The sequence below is a fragment of the Citrus sinensis genome, chromosome 2, assembly GCF_022201045.2.
Source record: "Citrus sinensis cultivar Valencia sweet orange chromosome 2, DVS_A1.0, whole genome shotgun sequence".
Taxonomy (NCBI): Eukaryota; Viridiplantae; Streptophyta; class Magnoliopsida; order Sapindales; family Rutaceae; genus Citrus; species Citrus sinensis.
In genome coordinates, this window is record NC_068557.1 from 20676557 (window position 1) to 20704089 (window position 27533).

General features: G+C 34.3%; 3 protein-coding genes across 11 annotated transcripts; 1 reads left to right on the forward strand and 2 right to left on the reverse strand.

The window, feature by feature from the left end:
- Positions 1-1787: 1787 nt before the first annotated feature.
- Positions 1788-7620, reverse strand: LOC102608971 (vacuolar protein-sorting-associated protein 11 homolog). 5 transcript variants are annotated; one of them, XR_001507248.3, is made up of 7 exons: positions 7201-7620; positions 6841-7014; positions 6325-6633; positions 4457-6220; positions 3087-3797; positions 2165-2286; positions 1788-2015 (listed from the first exon to the last, which is right to left on the reverse strand). XR_001507248.3 is itself a non-coding variant. In XM_006469442.4 (5 exons), the coding sequence occupies exons 1-5, from the start codon at positions 7420-7422 to the stop codon at positions 3432-3434; spliced, it is 2835 nt and encodes a 944-aa protein (XP_006469505.1). In that variant the 5' UTR covers positions 7423-7620; the 3' UTR covers positions 2796-3431. The 5 variants fall into 5 exon arrangements, 1 of the variants encoding a protein (XP_006469505.1); XR_369613.4 differs by having other exon boundaries at positions 2165-2327; XR_003063838.2 differs by having other exon boundaries at positions 2165-2380.
- Positions 7621-13042: 5422 nt separating this feature from the next.
- On the forward strand, positions 13043-18304 carry LOC102608090 (zinc finger CCCH domain-containing protein 18). Of its 5 annotated transcripts, none has more exons than XM_025094785.2 (8): positions 13043-13398; positions 14573-15540; positions 15623-15790; positions 15888-16067; positions 16875-16951; positions 17066-17236; positions 17347-17473; positions 17751-18304. In XM_025094785.2, exons 2-8 carry the CDS (start codon positions 14588-14590, stop codon positions 17821-17823), a joined length of 1749 nt encoding a protein of 582 aa, XP_024950553.1. In that variant the 5' UTR covers positions 13043-13398; positions 14573-14587; the 3' UTR covers positions 17824-18304. The 5 variants fall into 5 exon arrangements, with proteins under 5 accessions (XP_024950553.1, XP_006469501.1, XP_006469502.1 ...); XM_006469438.4 differs by having other exon boundaries at positions 13044-13472; XM_006469439.4 differs by having other exon boundaries at positions 13044-13472; positions 17754-18304.
- Positions 18305-19477: 1173 nt separating this feature from the next.
- LOC102607795 (uncharacterized) lies at positions 19478-22926 on the reverse strand. Its single transcript, XM_006469437.4, has 2 exons — positions 22584-22926; positions 19478-22008 (listed from the first exon to the last, which is right to left on the reverse strand). Exon 2 carries the CDS (start codon positions 21894-21896, stop codon positions 19827-19829), a length of 2070 nt encoding a protein of 689 aa, XP_006469500.1. The 5' UTR covers positions 21897-22008; positions 22584-22926; the 3' UTR covers positions 19478-19826.
- Between the last annotated feature and the right edge of the window lie 4607 nt (positions 22927-27533).

Sequence of the window (27533 nt, forward strand, 5' to 3'; positions counted from 1 at the left end):
AGTCTTATCATTTATGACAATATAACCAATAAATCAATTTCTATTAACAATGCTGCAAAGAAATCTATTGATGTTCTATATATGTATTTTTTTTTAAATTGAGAAGTGAAAAGAGTTTTCACGGGGTTTCAAAATCGATGTAATCAATATTGTTGAGAGCGTCAATCCAACCATTATATATAAACCTTAAAGTACTCTTCTTTAACAATTCATATTTTAGATTGTTATTCTTTCAAACCTATTTTCAAGAGTGAGTTATATCACTTGCATAATTTTTATTTTTGACACTTAAATAATCGTTAAAACCATAAATTATTGATATAGATTATCATAAATCTATTGAAACTAATAAAAATCCGTTATATGATAACTCAACCCATATCATCTATATTTATTAATATTTGAGGACATATCTATCTATACTCATAATTGTGAGAAAGAAATTCTACCTCTATCCAATTATGGGAGGAGAATGGAAGTCTTTGCAGTTCAATAATAATTTTTTTTTATCAATTTCAATTTTTTAATAAAACATAATATTTTAAAACTATGAACATTCTAATCTAATTTCTTAAAAGTGTATTAGTCAATATTTATATCATAAGACCACTATTTATTTAAAAAAAAAATTGATCAGAAAACAACAATCAATTGATGCATTCATTTAGCTCTTAAGGACGTAACGAATAATTTTCAAATAATTTTATTTAGTTATTCATTCGGATTAAAATCTTAAAAAAAAAAAAGTGAGTGACAAGAAAAAGAATTTGGGCTTTGACTAGCCCTTATCTTTAAAACCTAAAATAAAATTGATGCATTCGTTTAACACAAAAATAGTTGGGTAACGGAGTAAATATAAACAATAATAATAATATCGAGATTAAACAACGATTACTGTACAGAAAACTATGCGCAATCATCACCAAAATTATTCACATGGACACGTGCCCCCGTCCTATAACATTTATGGGCCAATGCAGTCCAGAAAGTGGGGGATTGTGATCGGCTGGTGGGGCCCACCAGATCAACCCCCCAAAATCAGGCGATCAACGGCCTTGATGTGGGGAAAATAAAAACTCTTTGAAAGAGCATTTAGTTAATGCCGACCATGCTAGTGTGCATGTGCGGCACGTGTGCGTTAGCGACTCTTGCGTTCGGAACCATTATCACCATGATTGAATACGTCCTGGACCACATATGCCAGTGTTTTGTCTTCAATTCAATTACGCAACCAAAGCAACGCAAACACTTTAATATTTTGCTTGCTATTAAAAATACTAATAATTAATAATACCACCGTAACTCTTTTAACTTCTTTCGGATATAAATTAATGGCGAATACAATCGTAGTGTAAAATTAAAGTGAAAAATAATTTAGAAAAATACATTTGTAACAGCGAGTTTCTACTTAAAAGTTTAAAGCACAAATAAATAAAATATTGGACAATAATAAAGTTCTTAAGTTTGACATCTAACACTTTCAGAAACGTTGATCACGAAATTCTTTCCATAAAAATTATTCATTTACATTTTAAGAGGGCAAACATCCACACCTTAAATTTTTCAGTATTTAGTAAACACAAAAACTGTTACTTCATTGCTAATGTCTACCAAGCACGACCAATTATATGCATATGCAGATTTAATCGAGTCCTAACTCGACTAATTAGACATCAATGTGACTCATTTGACATACTTGGGATTAATGGAATCCTACTTCGCAATTTGCATAACCTGTACTATATTAGGAAAATGATTGTACGCTATTAAATTAAAAGAGGGGGAAGAAAATAAAAAAAAAGATAGAGCTTGACTTAATTAGGAGATTAGAGACAAATGCTCGAGGATTTTTGCAGTTCCTGGCTGAACAACCAAGTTGTACATATAATTGGATTAATAATAGTCTTCATTGTTCCACCCGATATTAAATTACTGTAAATCCATAGACAGCCCACATGGAAGACAAAGGCAACATGATTTGATTTGGTGCCTCCTTTGTTAAAAAGTGCAATGACCTAATTCATATAACAAGATCTTTTTTAGTATCTGCTAGGCTAATAAGAATACTTACCTAATAACAAAATGGAAATGTTTATTAGGTACGCACAAGTATAAGGGAATAAAAATTAAAAAAAAAAGTTTGAACTTATGATGGAGATCTCACATTCAAGGGTCCGACTATAGTACCCCAAACGTATTGTGCTCCACTGGACACCAACAGATTGTCAAAATCAACAAAATCTGCCCATCTGTTAGTTCCCAGACTGTTGCGAGAGTACCCATAGACTGCCCAAATTCAATTCATCTTGTTTATCTTTGAATAAACCCTGCAAGGCCAAAACATACTTGTACAGTTTGTACAAGCACTTGCAGACATTTGCTGCATATCATACCTTAAGATTCTCAAAATATACATATACGGACTTGGCAGTAGGTAAACGGGCATTTTTGGTAGGCCCGGAGAGAATATCATTCCGAACAGTTTCATTAAACAATAAATATCATTACATTTCTCAGTTAACTGATGCTTCCGTCCGAATTATTGGTAGAACTACTATATTTGTCTAATTTCATTGGCAGTACGGATGTTATCCACCCAAAATTTGTCTGTTAACTAGCACCAACCAAATCATTGCAGGGGACGGGTCATGGTTTTCACTTTTCACTAAGATTTATTTGAAGTAGCATAGGCTAGATGTCCTACCAATCTCTGAGCCACATCCGACCTTGAGATAAGATAACCACGCACAACATGTTCTCTAAAAAAACTTGGAAGTTGGGACATCAGAAAGTAATTGACGAAAAACCACATGCAAGGCAATATATTCATGCTCTAAGAACCCAAAAACACTGCATAATCTTATGGCACTTTTACATCAGTTAGCAAGAAACCTGACGGTAATCAAATTGCTAAGTTAGTAGATAATTACAAAGCAATACTAGCTATCACATTTAACAGGATTGCATTTCTGTCACAAGCCATGCCAAAAAAAGGGGTTTCTTTCTCCAACTTTTGAGTAACTTCACACACACAAAAAAAAATAATAATAATAATAAATAAGGAATGGCACCCTGAAGGATCTAACCTGTTATTTTGAACAGAATGATATACACCCCAAATCAAGAGGTAATAGCAGCTGGACTGAAATCTGAAACAGCTCACATGTAAAACCTCCAAGACCCTTCTTCTAATAGGTTGTCTTTTCAGTTGGAGGAATTCCATACTCCTTGAATATAGCCAACCTAACAGATGAATCACAGCTTCATCTGACTGGTGACTTATCTACGTCCAGGCCATTGACCTAAGCAACAACCTCAAATTCACTAGATTCCAACTCAAATCACTGTGGTTCCCAGATAAAATTCAGATTGTGAGGCAATGAATATAAGGCATAGATTCTTGCACAAGGAGCACCTGAAACAATCAAACCTCAGAAACCACTGCTAGACGACGCAGTGCCATTGATAGTTTTGCTAATGACCCCCTTTCCAAAATATTCAGCAATTACAGAAAAACCATCCTTTGAGCTCTTCACTTGCTGGAAAAACCGATCTTGATCTTTGGAATTTTGCTCCAAGCCTCTCTTCATTTCCATAACAGCCCTGTAATCAGGAGTACACTCTGGGCATTCTTTTTCGTTGTCACCAAGGCAGCGTTGATGGAAAGAGTGCATACACATAAAGTGTACAGCGGGGAGATCAAGGGTGAAGGTGCAAGCAGTGCACTTGCTGAGCTGAAAGATTCTGGCATTTGTCCTAAGATCATGAATTTCTTTCCTCATAGCCAACGTATCTTCCTGCACAATATCCACTCCAACTTCAATAAAGAATATTCTAAAGATAGTAGTTAGATATAAATGATTACATAGAGCAATTTTCTACAACAAAAATGTTCAAGAAAAAACACTTAGAATATTGAATGATGATTCCTATTCACATCAGGAGAACAAACATTGTCCAGTGTCAGAATTATAGAAGTAAGATACAATATATTACACATCCTCTCGTTGGCAATTTGGTTATCATCAAGTCTTTATAAAATGATACATTCGTCTTTCTTGATAATTCGGCCATGGTCTTAGCACTTATCACAAAAATGCGAAACAATCAGTTTGTCTCGAAAGCAGTCCATTTCGAAGCGACATTAATACTGCCCAAGACCAAGAATTTCCATGCTTGGCCATTTGGAATGGTGAATTGTCACATTATTTCAGGTTTTCTTAATTTTGTGTGTCTTTTCTTTCTTTTTCTTTTCTTTTTCCTGCACAGATAAATTTATGTTTGAAAGGTTGTTTTAGGTCAACAAAGGAATTATTGCGACCAAACTGTCCAGCATACCCCTCTTGAGGAAAAGGTATCATTTCAGTTGACAACTTTGCAGGAGGAGTATTTAATTTGAGGATTAGGGTATAGAAAATAAACTAGAGATATAAAGCAACACGAAGCAAGCACCAACCTGATAATTCTCTATTGCTCGCCGGTCCCCTTCAATTAGCTTTGATTCCTGTTCGAGCTTCCGAGCAATATAATCTTTTATGACAGAGAGTGTGAGACAAGGATTCCTGGACAGAGTTTGAAGAACAACAATAGGTGGCAAGATGTCATCCCTTTCAATATAAGTCAAAACTTCCTTCACTTCTTTGGAGCAATCTTCTCCAAGTTCACCAAAATATTTCAGCAGATCTACCCAAAGAGAAGGATCCCCTCCTTTACCTGAATCCCCCAGCCTTTTGCAGCAAGCAATTAGTCCCTCATGGTCATGGGCCTGCGTGTAGCAAGCAATCACCTCTTTATAGAGTTTCAACTTCTCATACAAATACAGTAGCCCTTCCTTAAATGCATTCATTTCACAAAGAATTATAGCAAGATCAACATCATAAAGTGGATGTTCCAGTTCAGAAGGCCATGCAGTCTTCAGCAAACGTAAACCCTTCTCACGCCTTTCCAAAACATCCTTCCCCTTATATGTATCTTTACCATCAGCAGTTACTTCTCCATTGTATTCTGCTTTCGGCAGCCCTGATCCTGATCTAAGTCTAAGATCTACCCCATCATTCAGTTGTGAGATTGATGGAAAGTTCAAGTCATAGGACAAGTAGAGTTCCAAGAGAGTGTTATGAATTTCTACTTGAGCAGGTGAGTCTTTCACCTTGTTAGTATATTTTTCAAGAAAATCCATAAGAGACTCAGGATGATGGACAAAAATGTTGAGAAAATCAACAGGAGATGGCAACATGGACATGTACGTACTGCTTGAAGCTCCTCTTTTGGTCGATTCCCCGTCTTCAGTACAAAGCCTCAGAAGTATGTCAATTGTCTCCATGGGCTTGTGCTCTATGAGAATCTTACCATACTCTTTGACAGTCACCCCAGCTTGACTTGGGTCTAGGCTTGAAATATATTGCAAGGCTTCATCATACCTGCCAAGGTCTTCAAGTAAAATCTTCAAATACAATTCATGCTTCCCTGCCTTCTTAGCAACATACATGGCATGCTCATGGTAATTGGCAGCGCGGCAGACCCTTATAGCAGTCTCCACATCAAATTTATGTTCCCCTACACCATCTTCACCTTTTATGAACATATTCAATTTTTCAACATCTTTCAATTTGGTGTAGCAATTTAACAAAAGAGTAGTATGATCTTTAGAAGCAAACCCCTTTTCATGTAACTTCTCCAAGTAATTTGTAAGGTTGTAGATCCTTTGTGCATCAAGAAACTTTTGTATTACATATGAAGGTTCAAGGTGACCAATGGTAAGAATGTACTGCGACATTGCTTCGTCGTAGTCTTGTTTGCTATATAGATGATCCCCATACTTCCTCAGCACTTCAGCAGTTGCAGCCGCATCAGCTTGCTGACTCTGTACAAGATTTATAGCTACTGTATAAAGGTTTTTCTTAAAGAGCATATCTAACTTGCTCTCCATGTCCTTCTCCCCAATGCACAAAACTGACTTGTCAGTCATTACAAGTATTATATTACCCCATTCACAGAGCATGTGAGAAACTTCCTTAACCACTAGACTGTGGGCTATTAAACGATTCTTCAGGTCATAGACATTGAAAATATTCTTGCTATTTCTTTGATCTGCAATGACACATAAAAGGTATCCACGGAACCACCCAAGGAGTTTCTTCTCCCCTTCAAAAGCCCAACAAGGGCCTCGTCCGTCAACTTCGTAAAAGTACACAGCCTCAGGTCTGCCAATAATCAACTCCTGTTCAGAAGACAGCACAAAAAAGACTGTCAGCTGATTAAAACAGTATGAATACACAACTTTTTGGATAGTGAAAAAAGTGAAGGACATCCGGAACTGCATACCAAGCGATCGCTCATAGCTACACTGTTGGTACTGCATCCAATGTTATCTAGAAACTGCCGCTTAGGTGGTTGGTTCTGCAAACTGAATAAGATGACTGAATTTGGGGTCACAGCAAATAACTGAAGAGCTTGACCATCCACTCTGAATCCTAAACCCATAACAGAGCACTGATTATCCACCTGAAGCTTGAAACGCGTGATACGCTCCCGTGCAATATCCCCTTTAATACAATAAATACAACCATTGTCTAACCCAATAGCTATAAGTAGTATTGGCGGAGCTTCCTCTAGTACTAGAAATGACGTTATCTGTATCATATCACAATTTCCAAAATCACAACAAGGCAAGTAAAACGACAATGTAAAAGTACCAACCACCTTTGTTCATTTAAACAAATTCGAGGTATTTTCAGGATAAAGGAGTTGGTGTAACTTAAGCTGTAAAGCTTTCAAAAATAAGCAGAAGAATATATGACATTACAGTAAATGTCAATAAGCAAGTGAAAAATATGCTACCTTGGCTTCAGGAAACTGACTGGTAAATACTCGCAAAATTCCAATACAATCAGGACTCGTGGAGCTGGTTCCCTCCGGTTCCATTTTATCAAGGTCGAAAACTTTAAGACACACAGCTGATTGCTGTGCCGATACTTGCTCATCTTCACCAACCGTCACCAGAAAGTTTCGTTGCTGTTTCACCAATTTAAATGAATAATTCACATCAATTCCCAATTACGTCAAACAACATCACTATCACACTGCAAATTCAACTTCCTTTACCTTCCTATGTTCTCTTTAATTTTCACGGTAACCAAGCAGAACCAGGAAAATTTAAAAAGAAAGTGCGAAATTCAAAATTGAGGGGATAAGGCGGACCTTGAGCTGCTGGAGGAAGAGGACGGAGGAGGAGTGAGCTTGGAAGCCGAAATTGAACTTGAGGCCGCGATCAAGGAGGCTTACGGCCCCGTCGTCGCAGCCGATCACTACCTTTCCTCTGCCACTTGAGCAGTACGTGATGTTTCCACTAACTTCCTCCGGGATCGTGCTCTTTCCTCCGTATTTCTCCTCGAAGAAATCGAATTTCCTCCACTGGTACATTTTCTCTTTGAACGATCAAACGGCTCTCGTTTCGATCCGACGGCCGGCTGAGATAGATCGACAAGTGCAATTGCGCAATTGCTTTGCTGGAGATGTCGTTTTTTCGGTTCTTTTTCTCCGTGCTCGTTTCTGTGGTGCGTGCTATTTTTTTACATGCGACGATGTCGTTTAGTCAGGTGGAAGGAGGCCCTCTGTTCGACCTGGATTCCTTTTTATTATGAGTAGGACTGCTGGCATCCTCTGGAACCGCTTTTCAATTGAAATTATTTAAATAATAAAAATACAATATTTTCTTTTATTTTTAGATGAAAAATTTATTTAACATTTAAATAAATTATTTTTTAATAATTTCTTACATCAATCTTATTTTATAATTTATATTTATATTTTAAATTTTAATACATATTTAATTTTTTTTAAAGAATTACTGGAGATAATAAAAATATTTTTAAATTTTAGAATCTGTATGTATTTATAAATAAATACTTAACAGAAATACTCTTTATTAGGAAAAATTAAATGACAAGATAATTGATTTTTAATTTATAAGTTAATATTCAATAAATTAAGCTAGGAATATTTTATGGAATAAAATTCAAATGGGTGCTATAAGGAACTTTTAGGGGTGATAAAGAATCTCCGGTCTTTTAATATTGGGGCACTTGCATACTCAAACGATATCGTATCAGTCTTTAATGTTTCTGCCAGATTGGGCCTGTGGGAAATGAATTTTTACGAAACCCAATTTAAGTGATTGAGTTGAGACACTTCGTGCCCGGCGCCCCAGCGACACAGAGGATCTAGGAAAAAATAAATAAAAGTGATATTTAACCCCCCTCAATTTTTTTTCATCAGCCACTATTTTTTTGATTAATCTCATTTATTTTGACAATTATTCTTGTTAATAATAAAAATAATTAAAAATAAATGCAATTCTAGAAATCCTACCCACCTTCCACCACTACCGTCACCATCTTAAGTCATTGCACTACTAGCCCTTAGTTGTCGAATGACTCTACTAGCAAGTTTCCAAATAGCCACAAACCAAAACCCCTAATTTATTTGAATTGATCTTAATGAGATTGATATGATGGCATCAAAATCAAAATAATATCAAATGAAAAGAGGGAAAAATAATTTCAGTATATAATCAAGAAATTATAAATGAACCGAAATGAATGATAAATAATTAAAATCAGTCAGCAATAAAGTGGCTGAGATTGAAATGAATGATTAAAAACTGTGACTTGAGGTTGTCAAAAGTAATTATGGTTTTTAGAATAGTTTTTATTTTTTAATTAAATTTTTATACATTAATAAGGATAATTCTAAATGGTTTTTAGAATAGTCTTGAAGAGTAATGATACAGCCACAAACTCTTGTACAAACTTATTTTGTACAAACTGATGTGACATGATAAGATTGGTTGAATTAAATATCACTTGGCCCACATGATTTATTTTTATTAATTTATATTTTCATTCAATCAATGAATTAATACCACGTCAGTTTGTACAAAATAAGTTTGTACAAGAGTTTGTGGCTGTATCATTACTCTTAATTGAATAGTAGGTGAGAGAAATTGAAGGATTAGATATTATCAATGAATAAATAAATAATTAAAACACATTATGTCAGAAATTATGTTCGTAAACAAGACTGAATTGAGGATAAACGTTATTTTTATCAACATTTTTACTTTTTTTTTTTTTTTACAAAATCTAAATGTCAATGCTAAAAAAGAAAGTCAAATAAAATGGGGGCATAGGGCAGATAAGGCAAAATCAAGCATTCATGTTGTTCACATGATAAGGGCAATCAAGTGTTAAAGACTGTTATAGTTATCACAATTTGTGGCCTCGGTTTCATTCACATGAAGATCAGAAGAAGTCAGTCCAATCAAAACGCAGTACATTGTCCAATTTCATGGACTCGTTATAACATCGACGGCACTACTTTTGCATGCAGTCATCCGAATTTTCTTGTTTTGTCAAGCAACACACAAGAAGTGATCAACATTTTTTTATTTTTCATTTTTCACTTTAATTTTTTTTTAAAAAAAATTTGTCGTCCTTGTCCCGAATTAAAATGTTCTTTTAAACTTTGACCCATAAAACTTTACCTCTGTGACATTTTAACCCTCCCACAATTTCGAGTCCGGATTTCTGGCTTCGCCTGTTGATTATAGTAACTGCTAACTAGGAAGCTTGTCTGATGTCTCTCAGCCAGTAACACTCCGATAAGGTCCCCCCCCAGCTTACTGGCAGATTCGCCACTTCAGCTTTTTTGAAAAGGAAAAAAAAATGTTAAGGAACTATATTTTGCGTGGCCATAAAAAGCCAGGCAGGCAGGTTAATTAAAAAGCGTCAAATATCAGCATCAACTAAGATATGCAAAATAGAATCAGCGGCTAAGGTTGATTTGAAGATGGATAAGATTGGTGTGAAGATAAGCAAGCTAATAAAAGATCCTCTCCTCCTTTTGCTTTCGTTTCCTTTCAATAGCTTTTACTAAACCCTAATTTGTTCTCTTTTGCCTGCACCACAAATGCTGCACGTCAACACAATATAAAGAAACGAGTTGAATGCATCTGAGTGCAAGCTAATAGAAGCCACATTTTCATCATTATTCTGTTATCTAACCATAATATATATTATTTAACTATATATACTTTGCAATCCAAACTCAAATTAAAATGTTTAACTATATATTAATATTTGTATTTTGCAATATTGAAAGTTGTTGCTGGGACAATTAAGTACTAATACATAGGTAGTTGAGCAATCACTTTGATGATGTTGTGATTAATTCTTTTTATTAACACCCAATAACATGCTGAACACATCACCAACATGACAGTCACCATTGGCTTATCTAATATGTTCTTTCCTTCGAATGGGATTAGATCAAAATCATTCAAAACAAAGCCTTGCAATGTCAGCATCGTATAGTTAAAGTAACTGGTTGATTAAGACAATGCTGTCCAAATCACATGTCTACTTAACCTCCATGACATTCAGTATTCGTTATTACCATGTTATATACAGCGAGTAATGATGTAAGTAAAGCAACTCTACAAACACAATGTACGTAAACTTTTAAGTGTGGATGTCCGTACGTAGTAAAATTTGAAATAAAATTATCAAATATATATATATACACACACATATATGAGATGACACCTGATGTGTTGCTCTAATTTAATATATTATTGTGATGAAATAAAATATAACCTAATTTGAACTTCGTATTATAAAAATAAACGGACGTCAGCATCGGGGAAGTATTTTAGAATAGACAATTATGAACTCCCAAAGGTAAGCGTCGAGTTTTGCATCTTAATTAATTTGGGAAAGACGTGACCCTTAATAAAATACTGACTCCCTGACTAATTAAAAACCGTATAATTATTCTTATCAACATCGAGTCCGGCCTCCGATTTTCTTTATAAGCAACGTTTCGAACACGAAATATATCCCCCCGTTTCGGATTTGTCAACAAATTCTGTTAACGAGGCATAACAATAACAATAATTATACAATTAATCTTGCGTGTAATGCCTGAAGCTTCCATTTTATCATTAATTAACTTCTAATCCCATGTCGCGACGTGCGACGTGCATTAATCTACTCTCAGCACAACAATAATAGGCATTGAAATTTGCGCTGGGTTTATGGTTTGGTAAAAAAAAAAACCACGAGAAGTTGCTTAATACTTGAATACCAAAAATATTTTTAATTATCGTTAAGAGCACAATTATAATTATAATCATAAATTATACTCAGTGGCATCCACAATTTGATCAAAGGCTGTTGAGCACTTATTCGATTAATCTCCCATAATGCAAATATAAATCAATACTACCGTAATTTATTGATATCCTTGAATCATTATAAGAGTCAATTTGATAATTCTATAGTTTTTGATGACATAAAGCATAAAAATTCTCGATACTATTTTTATATTTAAAAAAATTTATTATTATCAGGAGTGATTATTGGGTTGCATATAACTTAGCTACACCCTTATTATTATCATTAGTTTGGCTTTGAGAGAATTATTATTATTATTATTTGAATTCTTTTTAATTTTATTTTTTACTGACAAGAATAAAATGAAAATGATATCGTACAATAAGAAGCACATGCGATTGATTACCACTTCACCTATTTTGTCTTTTTCATCAAATCATAATGATAATTAGTAACCAATAACAAGTGAAGTACAACACTGTAGTAAATTTGTATTGTGTGATGGCTGCAAAGAACGAGAGAGAAGTTACGTGGCACAACAAGAGGCCCCTACTCTAACGGGGATCTGAAACGGCCCCATCCATTTCTCCTCGTTGTAAATCTAAAATGGATTCTTCAAATCCAGAACCGGTTACCCCCCACTTTTTCTGCCGGTTGAACCGGTCACCACCGCTCGATCTGCAAAAAGCAAAATCATCATTTTACCTTTTCCTCGTTTTATATTTCCAAATTTTTTAAATTATTTATTTATTTTTTAATCACTCTCTCTCTCTCTCTTTCATGTTATTCAGCAAATCTTGACGCACCAATCACGGAGAAGTGAACTGGATACTCTTAAAGGAGGGACCCACAGTCTGCCAGCTAGGATATCAGTGGCACACGGGTGATGTGGGTCCTACTTGTGTTTCTGTCATTCAGTATCTCTCCTGATATTGCAAAGCTTTCAAAAATCGAAGCTGTAATTTGCTGCGGTCACGACACGTGGCGAACATGCAGATTCTCAGATGTACTATTAGTTGCAGTAAGTCTATAACCGCCGAGTTGTTACCCCTAAGAAACCATCACCACCGCTCATCTGGTAACGTGGGTCCAAGCTTCATTGCATGTGCGACATGTTGACCCTAGATTCGGTTCACCATGGGACCACCAGTGCTCAGACTGTCAGACCATACTATGTTTGATCGTTGATACTACAAAATTTTTTGATCCAACGGTGTTTGTGATTGGCGTAATAACATCTGCACCCTTAGTTTTAATAAAATTCCAGTTAAGGGCATGCTTTGCAATTATTTTTACATTAACCCCAATTCCCAAATTTCATTGGATGCCATCGTGATTAGCAAAATTTGAGCTACGAGGTCTTAAAATTGTTAGCAAAACCATTGATAGCCGTGGGGACTGGAACAAAAAATATTACAGCTTATGTCATACATGTGGATAATACAAAATGTTGGAGAGCCAGATGTTATTTTACATTTGCAATTGCAAGAAGTTTTGTTTTTTCAGTGATGTAGTGAGGGCAGTGTTGCCAATTACGTAAAACAGGCTGTTTCGGAAATTTAGGCGCATAAACAATAAATTTCCGAAATTTTATGTAACGACAAATACAAGCTGTAAATTATATGAATTATTCAATTATTTATTTATTTATTTATTTCAGAACAACAAAAACATTTGAAAATTAAAGAAAAAGTAATAAAAAACATAAATAAATATAAGAGTGAGAGACATCAGACGACAAAGAGAGGGAGAGAGTAGTGACTTTATATAATTAATTTAATTCAATATTAATAATTTACAACTAAAAGTCCAAAATCATTCAAGAGAAAAAAAATAAATAAATAGGAATAAATTAAATAATTTTGCTTCATGTGAGATTTCAAAGAGAGAGGGGAAGAGAGAGAGAAATGTGCAAATGGCAGAAGACAACTATATATTTGAGTGTGTGTTTGATTTGAACTAAAGACAAGGCACCCTTTAAAGCTATCCTTTCTGTCATTTTGCTTTTTTTAAGATTAGTGTTGTTTTTGTTGAGAGTTGAGAATTTCAGAATAGAAGAAGAAGAAGGAGGAGGAGGAGGAGGTAAAGAGAGCAGAGAAAAAATATATATGGATATAAAAGAAAAACACAACACTCAGAAAGAGAGAGAGAGAGAGTAGAGAAACAGAGACAAAGTGATTGATCAATCATTCATGGCCATGCAAGAGTTTAAGGCCTCGGATTGGTTTGTTTAACTTTGTTTCGTCTTGTTCATCTTCATATGTACTAATACAGCCAACGGTTTTTTTCATTTTGTGGGTACGTTGGATCCATCTTTTGCATGAAAAATGGCTACATAGTGTTTGTTTCTCTGTATTCTTGCTTCCTTGGTGTGGAAGATACGTTTTTTTTTTTTTTATATGGGGTTTTTGAGACTTTTGTTTTAACTCTCTTTCTGCTGCAACTTCTTTTTGTTTCATGTTGTTTTGCTTCTGTTAACTGGTTGGTTTTGAGAAATGTTTTTTAGACTGTGATTTAAGTGTTTGAAAATGGATTCTGACCTTAACTGTTTGTATTTATTTATTTCTGTTGCTCATGCTATTCTTTATGGCCAATTCTTCTGTAAAAATCTGATTTTGGATAAGGGCTTGTCTCCTAAAGGTTTCACAACAGTGATTTGAGTGTTAAAGAATTTTTTTTTTTCCATTTTTTTTCCCAAGAGAAGTGTTGAATTTGTGTAATGCTGCGGATTTGACTTTGTGGTTTGATAATAATTATATCAGGATACAAGCCCATGAAGGCAGATAAATTTTTAAGGTCATGTGCACTATTTCAGGTTTTATTTTCTCAATTTTAATTTAGGAAGCTACAGACATGTTATGACTGATATCTGCAGTCAGCAAAGAAATTGGTTTGTTTCTTTTAACAGTTGAGATGATATTGTTTCTGCTATAAAAAAAAAAAAATCAATTTATTTATACTTATTTTGTGCTAAATTGAGAAATTATTTACGTATATCCTGCTGTTGTTGCTGTTCTTGAACTGGTAAATTATTTTTCCAGCTTTTCTATTTGTTATATTTAGCTATTGTTTTGCTGTCAACTTTTCCTTTTTAAATCATGTTGTCTGGATCTTTCTTTTCTTTTTGTGGCTATAAAGCTGCAGTTTATAGTCTTATCCATTGTAATGCTAAATATGGTCAGGTGAATTTAATGAAATTTATGGAATATGCTAGTTTCAATGTTAACCATTTTATCATTATGAATCTTTTCTCTTTTTGGAACAAATTTGTACGTGTCTTTTAGATCTGCTTACTCTAGGTTCTAAAAGAATTTAATTTCTACGTAGGCAATTTTTTTTTTTTGGGTGTGTGTTTTGTAAAGTCTTGATTTGATTTGAATTTCACTTTGTAATTGTAGGATTGAGGCTTAGACATGGATTTTACAGAGTCTACAAAGGCTGTGTACAATAGAATTCAGAAACTAGAGCCTGAAAATGTCTCTAAGATTATTGGGTATCTTCTTTTACAAGACCATGGTGAGCGTGATATGATTCGATTGGCATTTAGTCCCGATCACTTGATCTACTCTTTGATCAATGAAGCCAAAATGAAACTTGGCTTAGGCAAACCTACAGTTTCTCCTCCAATATCTCCAGCATCTGTTGCTGATCTTCCTTTACAGTTTGCGCCCTTTTCACCAGCTTCAACGCGTCCAGTTTCTTCTCCAGCAAGTATGAGAGCTGCTGCCAGTCCTTTCTGGGACCCACAAATGGCTGCTGATCAGCAACAACAGGTTAACAGTATAGAGTTTGTCCAACCAGGGTACTCAGATACTGCTGCTGAGGATTTCTGCCTCCAAAATCAGATGCAGTTCTTGACTTTGGAAGATCAGTTCGATTCTGTGAATTCGGTTAACTCAGATTTTTCAAGCAGTTACTTCTACCCGGAGCCTGCATTGGGTCATGTAAGAACGAGTCGAAGGTCTCCAAGCTTGCCTGAGTTTCCTGTTAAGGTTTGCCATTACTTCAATAAGGGCTTTTGTAAGCATGGAAACAACTGTAGGTACTTCCATGGCCACCCGATGCCAGAGAGCTTTTCTCAGATTTTCAGCCCTAATGCAAATGACATTCGAAATGAAGATCATGTTTTCTCACCTGGGTCTCTGGAGAGGCTCGAAGCGGAGATTACCGAGCTCTTGAAACAAAGAAGGGGGTTCCCCATATCAATTGCCTCTTTACCAATGATGTATTATGAGAAGTATGGGAAGACCCTTCAGGCTGAGGGTTACCTCACAGAGAGCCAGAGGCACGGCAAGGCTGGTTATAGTCTGACCAAGCTTCTTGCTCGACTGAAGAACAGCATTCGCCTCATTGACCGGTGCAATTTGTAATTTTTTTTTGTGTCTTCTTGAATCTTAAGTTTACAGTTTGAGAAGTTGAATTCTCAATCAGTATTGTTTTTGTTACAGGCCTCATGGGCAGCACTCAGTCATTTTGGCAGAGGATGTGCCAAATTACTTGGAGTATTCTGGTGAAAAAAGTGATCCTGGTGGAATTGTTGCTGGTTCCCGGCAAATATATCTTACATTTCCGGCAGAAAGTACTTTTACAGAACAAGATGTTTCAAATTACTTCAGGCAATGATGTTTGGCCCTACTTTTTGGACTTAAATTTTTCTGAACTTGGTTTTTTTGGTTCTAAATTTCCATATTGTGTTGTTGCTTCGTTTTGCAGCAAATTTGGGCCTGTTCAAGATGTTAGGATTCCATGCCAACAGAAGAGAATGTTTGGTTTTGTCACTTTTGTTTTTGCTGAGACAGTCAAGCAAATTTTGGCCAAGGGCAATCCTCATTTCGTGTGTGGGGCTCGAGTTCTGGTGAAACCGTACCGGGAAAAGTCGAGGCTTGTTGACAGGTAAAATATTTTCTCTTTGATCATAGACAAATTAGTCTAATTTTATTTCCCTGTGATGTGATTAGACTCTATGGAATTTTATTTTTCCTTTATCTCATATATTTGATGTTATTATTTATAAATGAATAATTATTGCTTGATATTCCTAAGGACCCAGCTTTGATAAATCATTTCTGTGAATACAAGCATCTCTTTGTAATGATTATAGGCATGTTGTTTCAGTCCCGATCTTCGACTTTAACTACTTTAAAGCATGCCACTCCTTTTCTTTTGATTGGTGTGATTGGTTTCCTTTGAAATTGTTTTACTCGATGGATTCCTTACTGCAGCTGTGTGTTTGTTTATAGTTTTATTATATTCAGCTTTCTTTTTTAATTGTCTCTTTCACAACAGCATCTTCATAGTTGGTGATAATGCATGTGAGGTAGGGCCATTACTTTTGAAATTCTACACCCACCCCACCCATGGCAAATGCAAATGACAGTACTTATCTTTTTAGAAATCAAACCCAGAGCAATTGAAGTTATTTACTAGGAGTGGGAATGATACCCATTGCTCTAATTAGGACTAAAACATGACTGATTTCATCAACACCAGCAGTGGACTTGTGCTAATATTTAAATTGAAAATTTCAATGTCATTGGATTCATATCATTATGATATTGCCCCTTATACAATATCAAAACAAAGAGTATTTTCCCGTATCATTTATTTCGTAATCTTCTTTAGTTTGCTTATTTTCTACCTGTCATCTCTGTGATTAGTTTTGAATGTGGTTTTTATAATTGAAAGAAATTATTTGTGCAGGAAGTATGTAGAAAAAATGCAGCACCCTTTGTTTTGCAGTCTGCACTTCACAGATGGAGATACAGAGCTTCACACAAGTGAGTATAACATTCATGCCCTGCCATTGCATCTTTCTTTTTGTTTCTAATATTTTAGATGATCGTTTCATGTCCTTGCTGCTGATGTCCTTCAATTGTGTATTCTTTTAACAGTGCCAAGAGTGTGCAATAATTCAAGACTACTCCGAAAGCAGCTCATGGAGGAACATGAGCAAGCAATTGAACTTGAGAGAAGGCGTCTTTCTGAGATGCAATTAGCATGTAAACCAATGAACCATCACTCATATTTTGGCTACTCAATGGATGAGTTGCAGGTCTCGGAAGGTACGTTGATCTGACCTCTGAAATATGTTTAACTCCTTATTTCCTCTTCCACTTTTCCTTGACCTCTTATTGTAGACTGATTTATTTGTCCATTGTACCTGTCTCTCTAGCCCCTGCAGAACAAGGTGATTTCCCGTCTGCTGAGCGTTTCAATTATTTGTTGGATGTTCTCAATAATGGTTCCACCAGTGAGGACCAAGTCAGCCATATAAGTACCCATTACAATGACCAGGATAGGTGTGTTTTCATATGCTTTTAAGCCTATTTTTAGAATCAGTTTCAATTATATAAAATATATATATAAAGCTATGCTACCTTTTTGGCTAGTGCTCCTCCCACTTTTGGGGAATCGAATGGAGGATAACTTTTATCCTCTAGTGGATATTCAAAAGCAAATTAGATTTTGGTCCTCATTCTAGATGTAGCAACAGTTTTATGTTTTGCAAGACAGCATCTTCCACCTTTTAACATTGATTTTTTTTCCCCCCTGTTTTGTTTCTTGAACCATTTGCAGCAGCCAAGGACTTAACCTTCCTGAGAGCCCGTTTGCATCTCCCATAGGAAGCGGCATTTCTACAGTTATATAGAGATTCAGAAACAGAATGATTATAGAGGTAGAAGACTCAGTATGAAGAGTACTTTAATGGGTATAATACACCATCAGAACTTATATTTTTCTTTCCCTTTACAATACCAAACGTTGATCAAGTCAGCTCCTTAGAGTGCATCCCGAATGAAGGAGAGAAAGTAGTAGTAAGTTCTTCTCCATACTTCATGGTGGAGGATATTGCGAGGAGAAAATTGATACAGAAAGCTAATATGTTACAGGTCTTTTCTTTTTATGATCCTTATTAAATTTCCTAATTAATTAATGTAATCACAGAAAGAAAGCCGGCGAGCTTGCAGGTTTTTAGAAGAGAATGTAATATATAGTCTGCTCTAGTAGGAAAATATATACATATGAAGGGTGCAGAGAAAAAGAAGAGAAAGTGTAGAGATCTCTGCAACACTGAGATACAAATGCTAATAATCTAATTTTATACAAAGGCTGCAGCTTTTAACTTAGTATTTGAATCCATGCAACGCGTGCATATTTTGTGGCTTTATTTCAAACGTCTTTATATTTTTATTACATATTGAAAATGATTAATGCAAAACAACTCGGAATAATCTGTAAACAGGCCCTTAAATTGCGGAGGAAAAAAAAATTGTGCATAATCATTGTTCTGCGTTGTGGTTGCTGCATCATTGTGCCTATTTTTTTTTTTTTTATAAATTTCAATCTTCTTCTTGTATTATTATTATGTCTTTGTTTTTTTTGCAAAAGAGACCTTTATTTGTCCATCTCAGTCTAGTTGTTATATAATAACAAATTAGTGTATAATCAAAATTGATTGTCATCCAATAAGATGATTGACTTTTGAGAGTGAGGTCAGAATTGCATGTTATGAAAGTGGGTTTGATGTGGAGTGATTGATGATGAGAAGGGAGGGAGTGGACCGAATTGTGATTTTGTTCAAGATTTGTGGACTCCAGATGGCCATTCTGTTCCATTGACATTTAAAATAGATGTGTATGGAATTAGCTTTGTACAGCTAGGATCGATAAGTATCATGGGGTATTCTTGTTACCCCATACAGATTTAATAGATAATTAAATAAGTGACACAGAGAGAGAGAGAGAGAGAGAGGGGGGGGGGGGGGGGGAAACAAAAAAAAAGCATCATTTTAGAAAGAATGACCTCTTGATACTTAAGATTTAGCCTGTGAACTGAAATGGACGGGTCCTCTTCGGCCTATCACCAGTTTACTACGCATTGCTTGCATGTGATGGAAACTAAAAGAACCCCATTTTGCTTTGAACCCAAATTGTTCTCGCATTGCTTAGTTTAGGCTTGTGTACTACACAGTGTTAGGCTCCCAAATATCTACATTGCCCACAAGCCCAAACAGGAACAGAAGCACATGCGTCCCCCTTCATTATCAAGTGCTTTTGAAGTTTGATTTCATGATTCAAAGTCATAGTGCCAGACAATAACCTACATTATGAGATGAGCGAGGTAAATGACGAACGGAAATGAAGGGAGGACCATAAACAGAAGGGGCTACACCAAAACTGGAATGCAGGCAAAATCCGATATCCTCCGACTGATTAAAGGCATTTGAACATAATTCATCTAATGCTCTAGTGATTGTAAAACAAATTAGTTCTAATCATACAAATATCACATCAGTTCATCAGTAAAACAAAAATTATAACGGTATCACAATTTCTTAGTATAGAATCCCGGTGCAGAACATAGAGATTACATTGACAGGTTCTCAATCTGAGCTGATCACCAGGTCCATGTTATAGTTCTCCTGGATGAACCAAAAGGTATTTCAGTAAACAAGAAGTTAATAATTCAGAAAGCTAGACAGAAGGTTCTTTGGTGAACATTGCACCTCTACAATCATCTGGAGTTAATGTTTGCATTGGCCTATAAACCAAGTGTGAAATATTTTCGCATTCTACCTATATTTTCTTTTATAAGAATGATGAAAAGGGAGTTCAAAACCTAATCTAGCTTTTCTGCCAGACTAGATTTTTGTCAAGCCTTTGCCTCTGGTGCGGCATGAAGCAGCTCGTCTGGAGTTGCGGCTGGGTCCAAATCCCAGCACTTCTCTGGCAAGTTACTTGCTTCTCCTTTAAGTAGGCGAGATGGCACCTGGTGTGAAAACCGTAACATTTCTCTTCTGGGAATCCATCTAATAGCACTCTTATCAGTGTCTGCTTGATATACCGTCTTGAAGCCAGCCAGCTTGATAAGCGGAGTAACGCAAACTCCAAGATCCTCAGAGTAATCATCAAGAACCTCCACCATTTCATACCGGTGCCTTACATCATCTGGGGTCAATCTATTCCAATCCGTTGACCAGTTGCGGTAAACAGCCCATATCTCTCCACTTTTGGGAAATATTCGAACACAACCTCCCCTGCCAGCCTTTTCTCCTCTTAGAAGATGAGAGAAAATGTTGACTTGATCAACAACATCAGAATTATAAGCCCTGAAGTGTCCACAAGATTTGGTGAACCCTGAATCCACCCAATTGACAGAACCAAATTCGCTATCAGTTTTGGAGCTCAAGTAGGTTATGAGAATCTTAAAAGGTTTGATTGAGATGATCTGGCGGATTAGACAGTACAAGCGAGGCATACCATCATCTTCATCATATATAGCCCATATTTGCTTTGGCTTGAAACATTCTTCTGATCTATCTTTGTCAAAATCATGGAAGTCAGGGTCAGGTACTGTTATTGGTCCTGTTTTTGGCTTGGGTTTATTACCATTAACAACCAAATCTGCTCTCTTAGATGCCTCCCCAGATTGCCCAGAATCAGTCTCTAACTTTACATTTTCCACAACAGCTTCTGCAGCCAGCCTTATCTCTTCCAATTTCTTCCGAATTTCTGTCCTTGCCTTCTCAATCAACAACTTCCTCGCATCAAATGTTGGTGCAACTGAGCATCGTCTATTCGGGAGTTCAATTGGGCGGGAAAGCTTGGGATCATGCTCATTATTTGTGCTAGCATTAGCAAAATTGACTTCAGTACCAGATTTCACTCCCCTTTCTTCAGACCCGTTTCTAAAATTGGCTTCCACAACCACCTTCCTTCTCTTATCAGGTCTACCAGATTTGGTTAATATAGGTTCACTGCATCCAGAACTGGAATGTTTTCCTTTGGAGCCTGATTTAACCTTGGGCCCGCCACCATTGATGTTTCCATTAATATGATAAATTGCATCAGCAGTTGTAGTAGATGATCCATTAGGACTGACAATGCCAGTTGAAGTTCCAGAAAGTGAACTATACTGAAATGAAACATTAGACACATACTCATAACCATGGCCAGAATGAAATCCTGCAATTCCATTTCCAGTAATAATAGCAGGATTGGTTGTAACATAAGTTACTCCATCATATCCATGACTTCCATATCCATTGGTAGACATGTATGACCAAGGACTGTAAGGAAAAGAACCATTGACTGGGGCTGCCCCAGTTTCTACAGCAATGAATGTGCCTCGGCAGTTCTTACATGAAAGCCTCTTATTCACATACTTCCGGAGATACTCATATTGAACTTTACAAGAGGTGCATACTGTCCAGAAAGTATCAAGTCTAGTATGTGGAATCGGAGAATTGGGGCAATTGCCAAATCCTGCAACCCCAGAAGCATATACTGAGGACAAATTTGTCTGAACAACCCCGGGTGCCACCTGTTTACTTCTCTTAAGATCATAAGAGCTTCTTTTCCCACTATCTGACAATAGTGTCCAAGCCTCAGAAACAAGCTTGAAGGCTCCATCAGCTCCCACACATTTGTTCTTGTCAGGGTGGAGCAATACAGCCATCTTCCTGTACTGTTTCTTCACCGCCTCTTTGTTCGCAGAAGGCTTCAACCCAAGAACTGAATAATAATCGATTTCCCCATTACATTTAATCTCAGAGGCAAAATAAACCTCAAATGTGGCAACCATCTGAGCTATACCCTCCAGCCCCGGACACAACATTTTAGCCTTCAAAGCATAGTTCTTCGCACCAGCAAAATCCTTCTCCACAAATCGCTTCTCTGCGATTTCTTTCGCTCTAAGGGCCTCCTCTATGTTAGCTTCCATGTAGAAATTCAAACGGCTTCAAAACCAAAATTTTCAAACAAAAGCTATGACCAACCAGGCATTAGGAACCTCGTAACAAATCCAATTCTCATGTCTAACTCCGTTCTTTCATCTGCAAATATTCAGTGAGATAACGTTAAGTACAATTCTTTCTTAATATCAAGCTTCAACATTTTCCTCATAAAGACTGTAATTTGACCAGGTCAAAGCCCTTTCAACAAGCAGTACTAACATGACTGACACTAATTCTTTGGTTTTTAATTTGAGATCTGTTCGATTAAAAGCTTAAATATATCAATCAATCAGCTAATGAATAGTTAAAATGAATTCATCAACTGAAGTCGCCATAATAAAATCATTTGCTACAGTTGACTTATTTTCAACTCAACATAAACGATAAGCATCCAAATTTCATTTTCCCCTATTTTCTCAGCTACCAAACACTCACCAGCACAAAAATCAAAAGCCCCATTTCATAATTACCACCCAAGATCACAAATTTTAAACTAAAATATCCCAAATCAAATCCAAATCTCACTAAGCTCAGTACTAAAATAAATGCACATGGATCCAAGTTTCAAAATCATAGAAACCCTAGGAATCGATAAAACAAATCTTAACTTTCCACTACAAATATAAAAATTAAAAAAACATGCTGTAACATTAATTAAAAAAAAAATTACTTACTGAGATTTGAGCTGAAATGGAAGTGAAGCTAGACCCAGATCGCCACGTGTCCCATTGAGCTCGAGCAAATCAAGATTAGTGAACTAATTGTGAAACTCAGTGAAGTACTAAAAATAAGATTCACAAAACACTATGAACTTTTGTTCGTTTTTTTTTTTAATAATGAATATACAGCGAAGTGGAGTGTCAAAATGGTAAATTTTTGAAAATTTTAGGGGGTTTGTCGAAGAAAAGAGTTCGATTCCGTGAAGAAGGTGAATCGGCGGCGATAACTGGAGATTCCGTCGATGGCCGTCCGCCGATTAGAAAAAATGAGAGGAAAAATTAATAATAAAAATGATAATTTTATTTTTCGGGGGAAGTAAACAGAGTTAATAGTATTTAAGGTGGGGGCTACTATTGTGCGCCGCAGTGCGTATTGTGCATACTCAATTTATTTATTTTTTAGGATAAAAAAATGAAGAAAAACTATTAATTATTACAACTACATGATTTCTTAGGGATGTGTTTGGTGGTGGGTAGAAGTGGAAATGGGTAAAGGATAATGTTTTTTTTTTTTCTTTTAAATAATTAATTTATTATTCTTTGCTTGCATTTAGTAAGATATAATTTATCTAAAACAAAAATTGAGAAAAAGTTTTACTTTTTTATTTACTTTTGTTTTCTGGTTCGTAGAGGAAAAGCAAAGTAAAGATTCTCCAAATGGATATTTATTTTTTTATTTTTTATTTTTTTTCGTGTGAAAAAAAAAAAACTCATTTGTATTGATAATGAAAATTACCAATTATTCATTTTATTCTGGTAACACTAATAGAAATCTAAAATCATGAATACCACGATACCTTTGCATTTGGCTCATTTCTATAAATTCAATTATTTCTCTAAAATACATTTTCTGTTTGTAGCTTTTTATATTATTTAATACCATCATTTTTTAACGCCAAATGAAGATCACATAAGAATTCAATTTATGATGAGAGATGAGGGATATTTCATGCTAAAAGAAAACATGTATATAATATGAAAAATAAACTTGTTCAATAGCAAATAAAAACTCTAAATATAAGACTCAAAAAAAAAAAAAAAAAACCAGGAGGCATATCAAACTTAAAAAAAAAAAAAAAAGAGAGACAGAGAGAAAAAGTTATGATTCTTCTTTTTTAAGAGTTATATCAGTAACAATAATTTTTAATCTAAATTTAACAACAACAAAAACAAAAAGTTGGCTTTAGAAGCTCACTAATGACTTATTATTGGACAGTGTTGGAAAAGATTGTTGGTGTCTGATATTTTTCTCAAAGGAGTCAGCGGAGGCAAGAAGCTGGATGTACTGAATACTGATGTCAAATCTGCACTTTTTCTGGTAGCCGCTGTCCCGATTTCCCAGTTGTACGAATTGCACATTTTGCAATTTTCTTAAGGAATTTTGCAAAGAACAATATTCTTATACTTCTAATCCCCTATAATTTCGCTGGGAAAATTGCTAAAGAAAAGTTTTTGTCGGTATAATAATTCGATCAAGGCTGTAGCTTTTACAATAATTACTATTAGTTATATTGTAGAAACAATCTATTGTAAAGATAATCGATTAAATATTTGATAAAATTTATTTTTAAAAAGTGCTGTGAGTTTAGAAAATAGTTGTATATTTTTAGTAAATTTCACTGTTAAACTACTACAAGAATATGAACGACATAATTAAACATACTGTTAAATAAATATTTTTCTACGTATTTATAAACACGTGTCTAAATTTTTTTTTTATTGTGCATGCATAATAACTGACAACTAAAATGAATATTTTATATTACTAATTTTATTTTTTATTTTGTTATCACAATATAATTAGTAATAATAATTTTTTAAAATTTAATGATTTTATTTCCTAATTAATAAGGATAATTTGTGATTTTATAATATATATATATGAGAATATATATGAAATTATATTAAGTATAAAACTGATTTTTGAAATCTGATTTTAAGAAGCTACTTCTTATCCTGCTTTTCAAAATATGATGTAAGATAAAGTGATTTTACCAAAATAATTTTTAGAAAAATTTACGAAACATCAAAATTAGATTTGAACTTTGAAAATTACTTTTGAACCTCCCGAAAGTATTTCTAAATAAACTCTGAGCGTTAGGATTATCCATCTCCTTCTTTTTTAGGTTTTAATATGTTATCTTTTTTTTTTTTTAAGTCTTATATTCAATGAAGTTCTAATATCACTTAAACAATTATTTTAGCCCTTAGATTGAACCCAATAAATGACTAGTTTTCAATGTCTAGATTTAAGGCAAAAGCTTTAACTTAAGTAAAAAATTTAAGTAATTTAGTAAATCATACAATCCTTTAATCAAGAATGAGAAGGATGGAACTAATGGGGGAAAAAGAGATGTTTAACTAAGTAAAAAGATCTTAAAAGTAGGGGTCCTCCTTGATTTGTACCATCCAAAGATTGAAAAGACTTCAGAAGGAATCAGTTTATCAAAGTGAGATCGGAACTCAAATCATAAATTAACAAAAGTAACTCCGAAGCCATATATTTAATGAAATAATTCTATTTAAATTCATTATAAATTTCATGATAATCGGCTCATGTATCTAATGAACCATTGTAGCTAGAGCTTCCAATATATTATAAGACAAGTAAATCAACAACTTTATGCTATCAAAACAATTATTTATTCCAGTTATGTCAATAATATGGTAAAATTGATTAGAAAATACATAAGAATAAATTGACTTGTCATTTATGCTTAATAACAATAAGAACAATCGAGAAGAAAATGATATATATATATATATAAAGTTCATCGTAAATATAGATGTGAGTGCTTTAAGATGTTGATATATATTATTTAAATCAATTGACTAAAAATGTCTTTACCTAATATTTTATTAAACATTCAGGTTGGTTGGAAAATTATTGCCATTATTGGACCACCCATTTGAACATGAGGCCCATGTCTCTGTTGACGTGAAAACAAAAACCTTAAAGAGATTTTATTTGATGTCTCCAAATTACAAGAAAATGGAAAAATTTACCTAACTTTTTTTGGGTTTATTTATTTTTCCTTGCCCTCAATCAATATTGTTTTATATTAGTTTTTAGCATCAAATTTAGTGTTTCTTTAATTTACCATTAAATTTTGACACCATTAATTGGATTATAGAGTCCCAAATAATTTTAGTTGGGGAGAAAAAAATAGACGCGATCGTAATGAACCTATGAGTATTGGCGGCCCAAAGAAGTGCCCAAAGGCTCAAGTGGGTCGTGCAATTGTCCTTTTCCTTTTAACATTCGAAATTTTGCATTTAATTTTGTCTTACGTTGTTTTCATTCCAACTATTTGCTTTTGGGTGGGGATACCTATCAATTTATTATCTACACCATCTTTTTAATAAAGAATTATATTATATCGAAAAATTATTTAATTAAACTTTTCTTGTCTTTGTATTCTCAATTTCATAAATTCTCATCAATTTATTCAGAATTATTCTTTTAACTACAAAATAATTAACATCACTAATTAAGAGGACCAAAACGCACCATTTACAAATGAACATCAATAAATTTTTATCAGTCATAAAAATTAATGAATATAAAAAAATTAATTTTTACTAAATAATAGAAAAGCTAATGAAAATAAAGAAAAAAACTATTATATATATAAAAAAATGAAATAGAGATCATGATACACTAAAAAAGACCAAAAAATGAATTCAAAAGAAAGTTAAACTAAGTGTTTATTTTACAGAATGTGAGACTAGAGAGAATACACGATTGTGAGGTAGAGAGAGAAAGAAATTATTGAACGGTAATTTTGAGATTTTGAGATTTTTAATTTTTAATTTTTAATAATGAATTTATTTTTTTACAACGGGTGTAGAGAAGGACTTGGTGGTTCAAATAGCCCCACCCAAAAGAAATATATTTACTTGTAAACTTGTTTTTCGTTTTGTCCTCACTTTGAAATTGAAATTGAGTGAGAGAGAGCCATAAAAGCAAGTAGCTATAGATTTTTATAAATCTAACTATTAAATTGATGTGATAAAGAGAAATAATGTTGTGATAATACTGTCAATATATCTCTGCGAAGTTGTATGTTATGTCATCTTATGAAACCAATTACACACACACACACATATAGAAATTATTTTTTTTGGGACAAAAAAATGACTTCTAATATTGTTGTTATGAAAAATAGTATAAAATAAATAAATAATATTTTTTCCTGATTCTTAACAACATGACAATGCTTCGAATAATAATAATAATAATAAAACAAATAGACATCTATTTTGAGTAGTTAATAAAAGAAGAACAATCCTCTTAACAATAGATACTTGCAATTTGGTTGTTGGCTCACATTTATGTTGAAGACATGAAGAAACTAGATTATGGGTGCATTTGGAATTTATGTTGGATAACTGTAACTTAAAAACTACAGTATTAAAATGTTAGGTAAACACTAGCTACTATAGTTTGTAAGATATGTTGATACGATTTTTCACTTGTATAATAAAAAATCTATTATATCTTTAATAATTTATTCAAAATTATTATTTAAAATTTATATTTACTATATATTATTAACTTTTATTTAATAATTACAATTTTTTTTTTCTACAACAAGCTGCATCACATCAATCTCAAATGGGACCTATGAATTATCATTGAAAGAATTATAAAACAATTAATAATATATATTATATCTAACGGCTACCCATAGATGTTCGCGAGACGTGTAAATCATTTACCCGGGGGGGGGGGGGGGGGGGGAGAACGTTGAAAGAAAATTAATTATTGCATTTGTACATGCAAGTAAGGGACAAAATATATTCCTGCCCCTATATATAAAAACAAAATTAAAGAAGACAAGAGGAAAGCAAGTTATGAATTTTGGAAGCACTTTTGAACCTTCACTTTCAAAACCATATTAG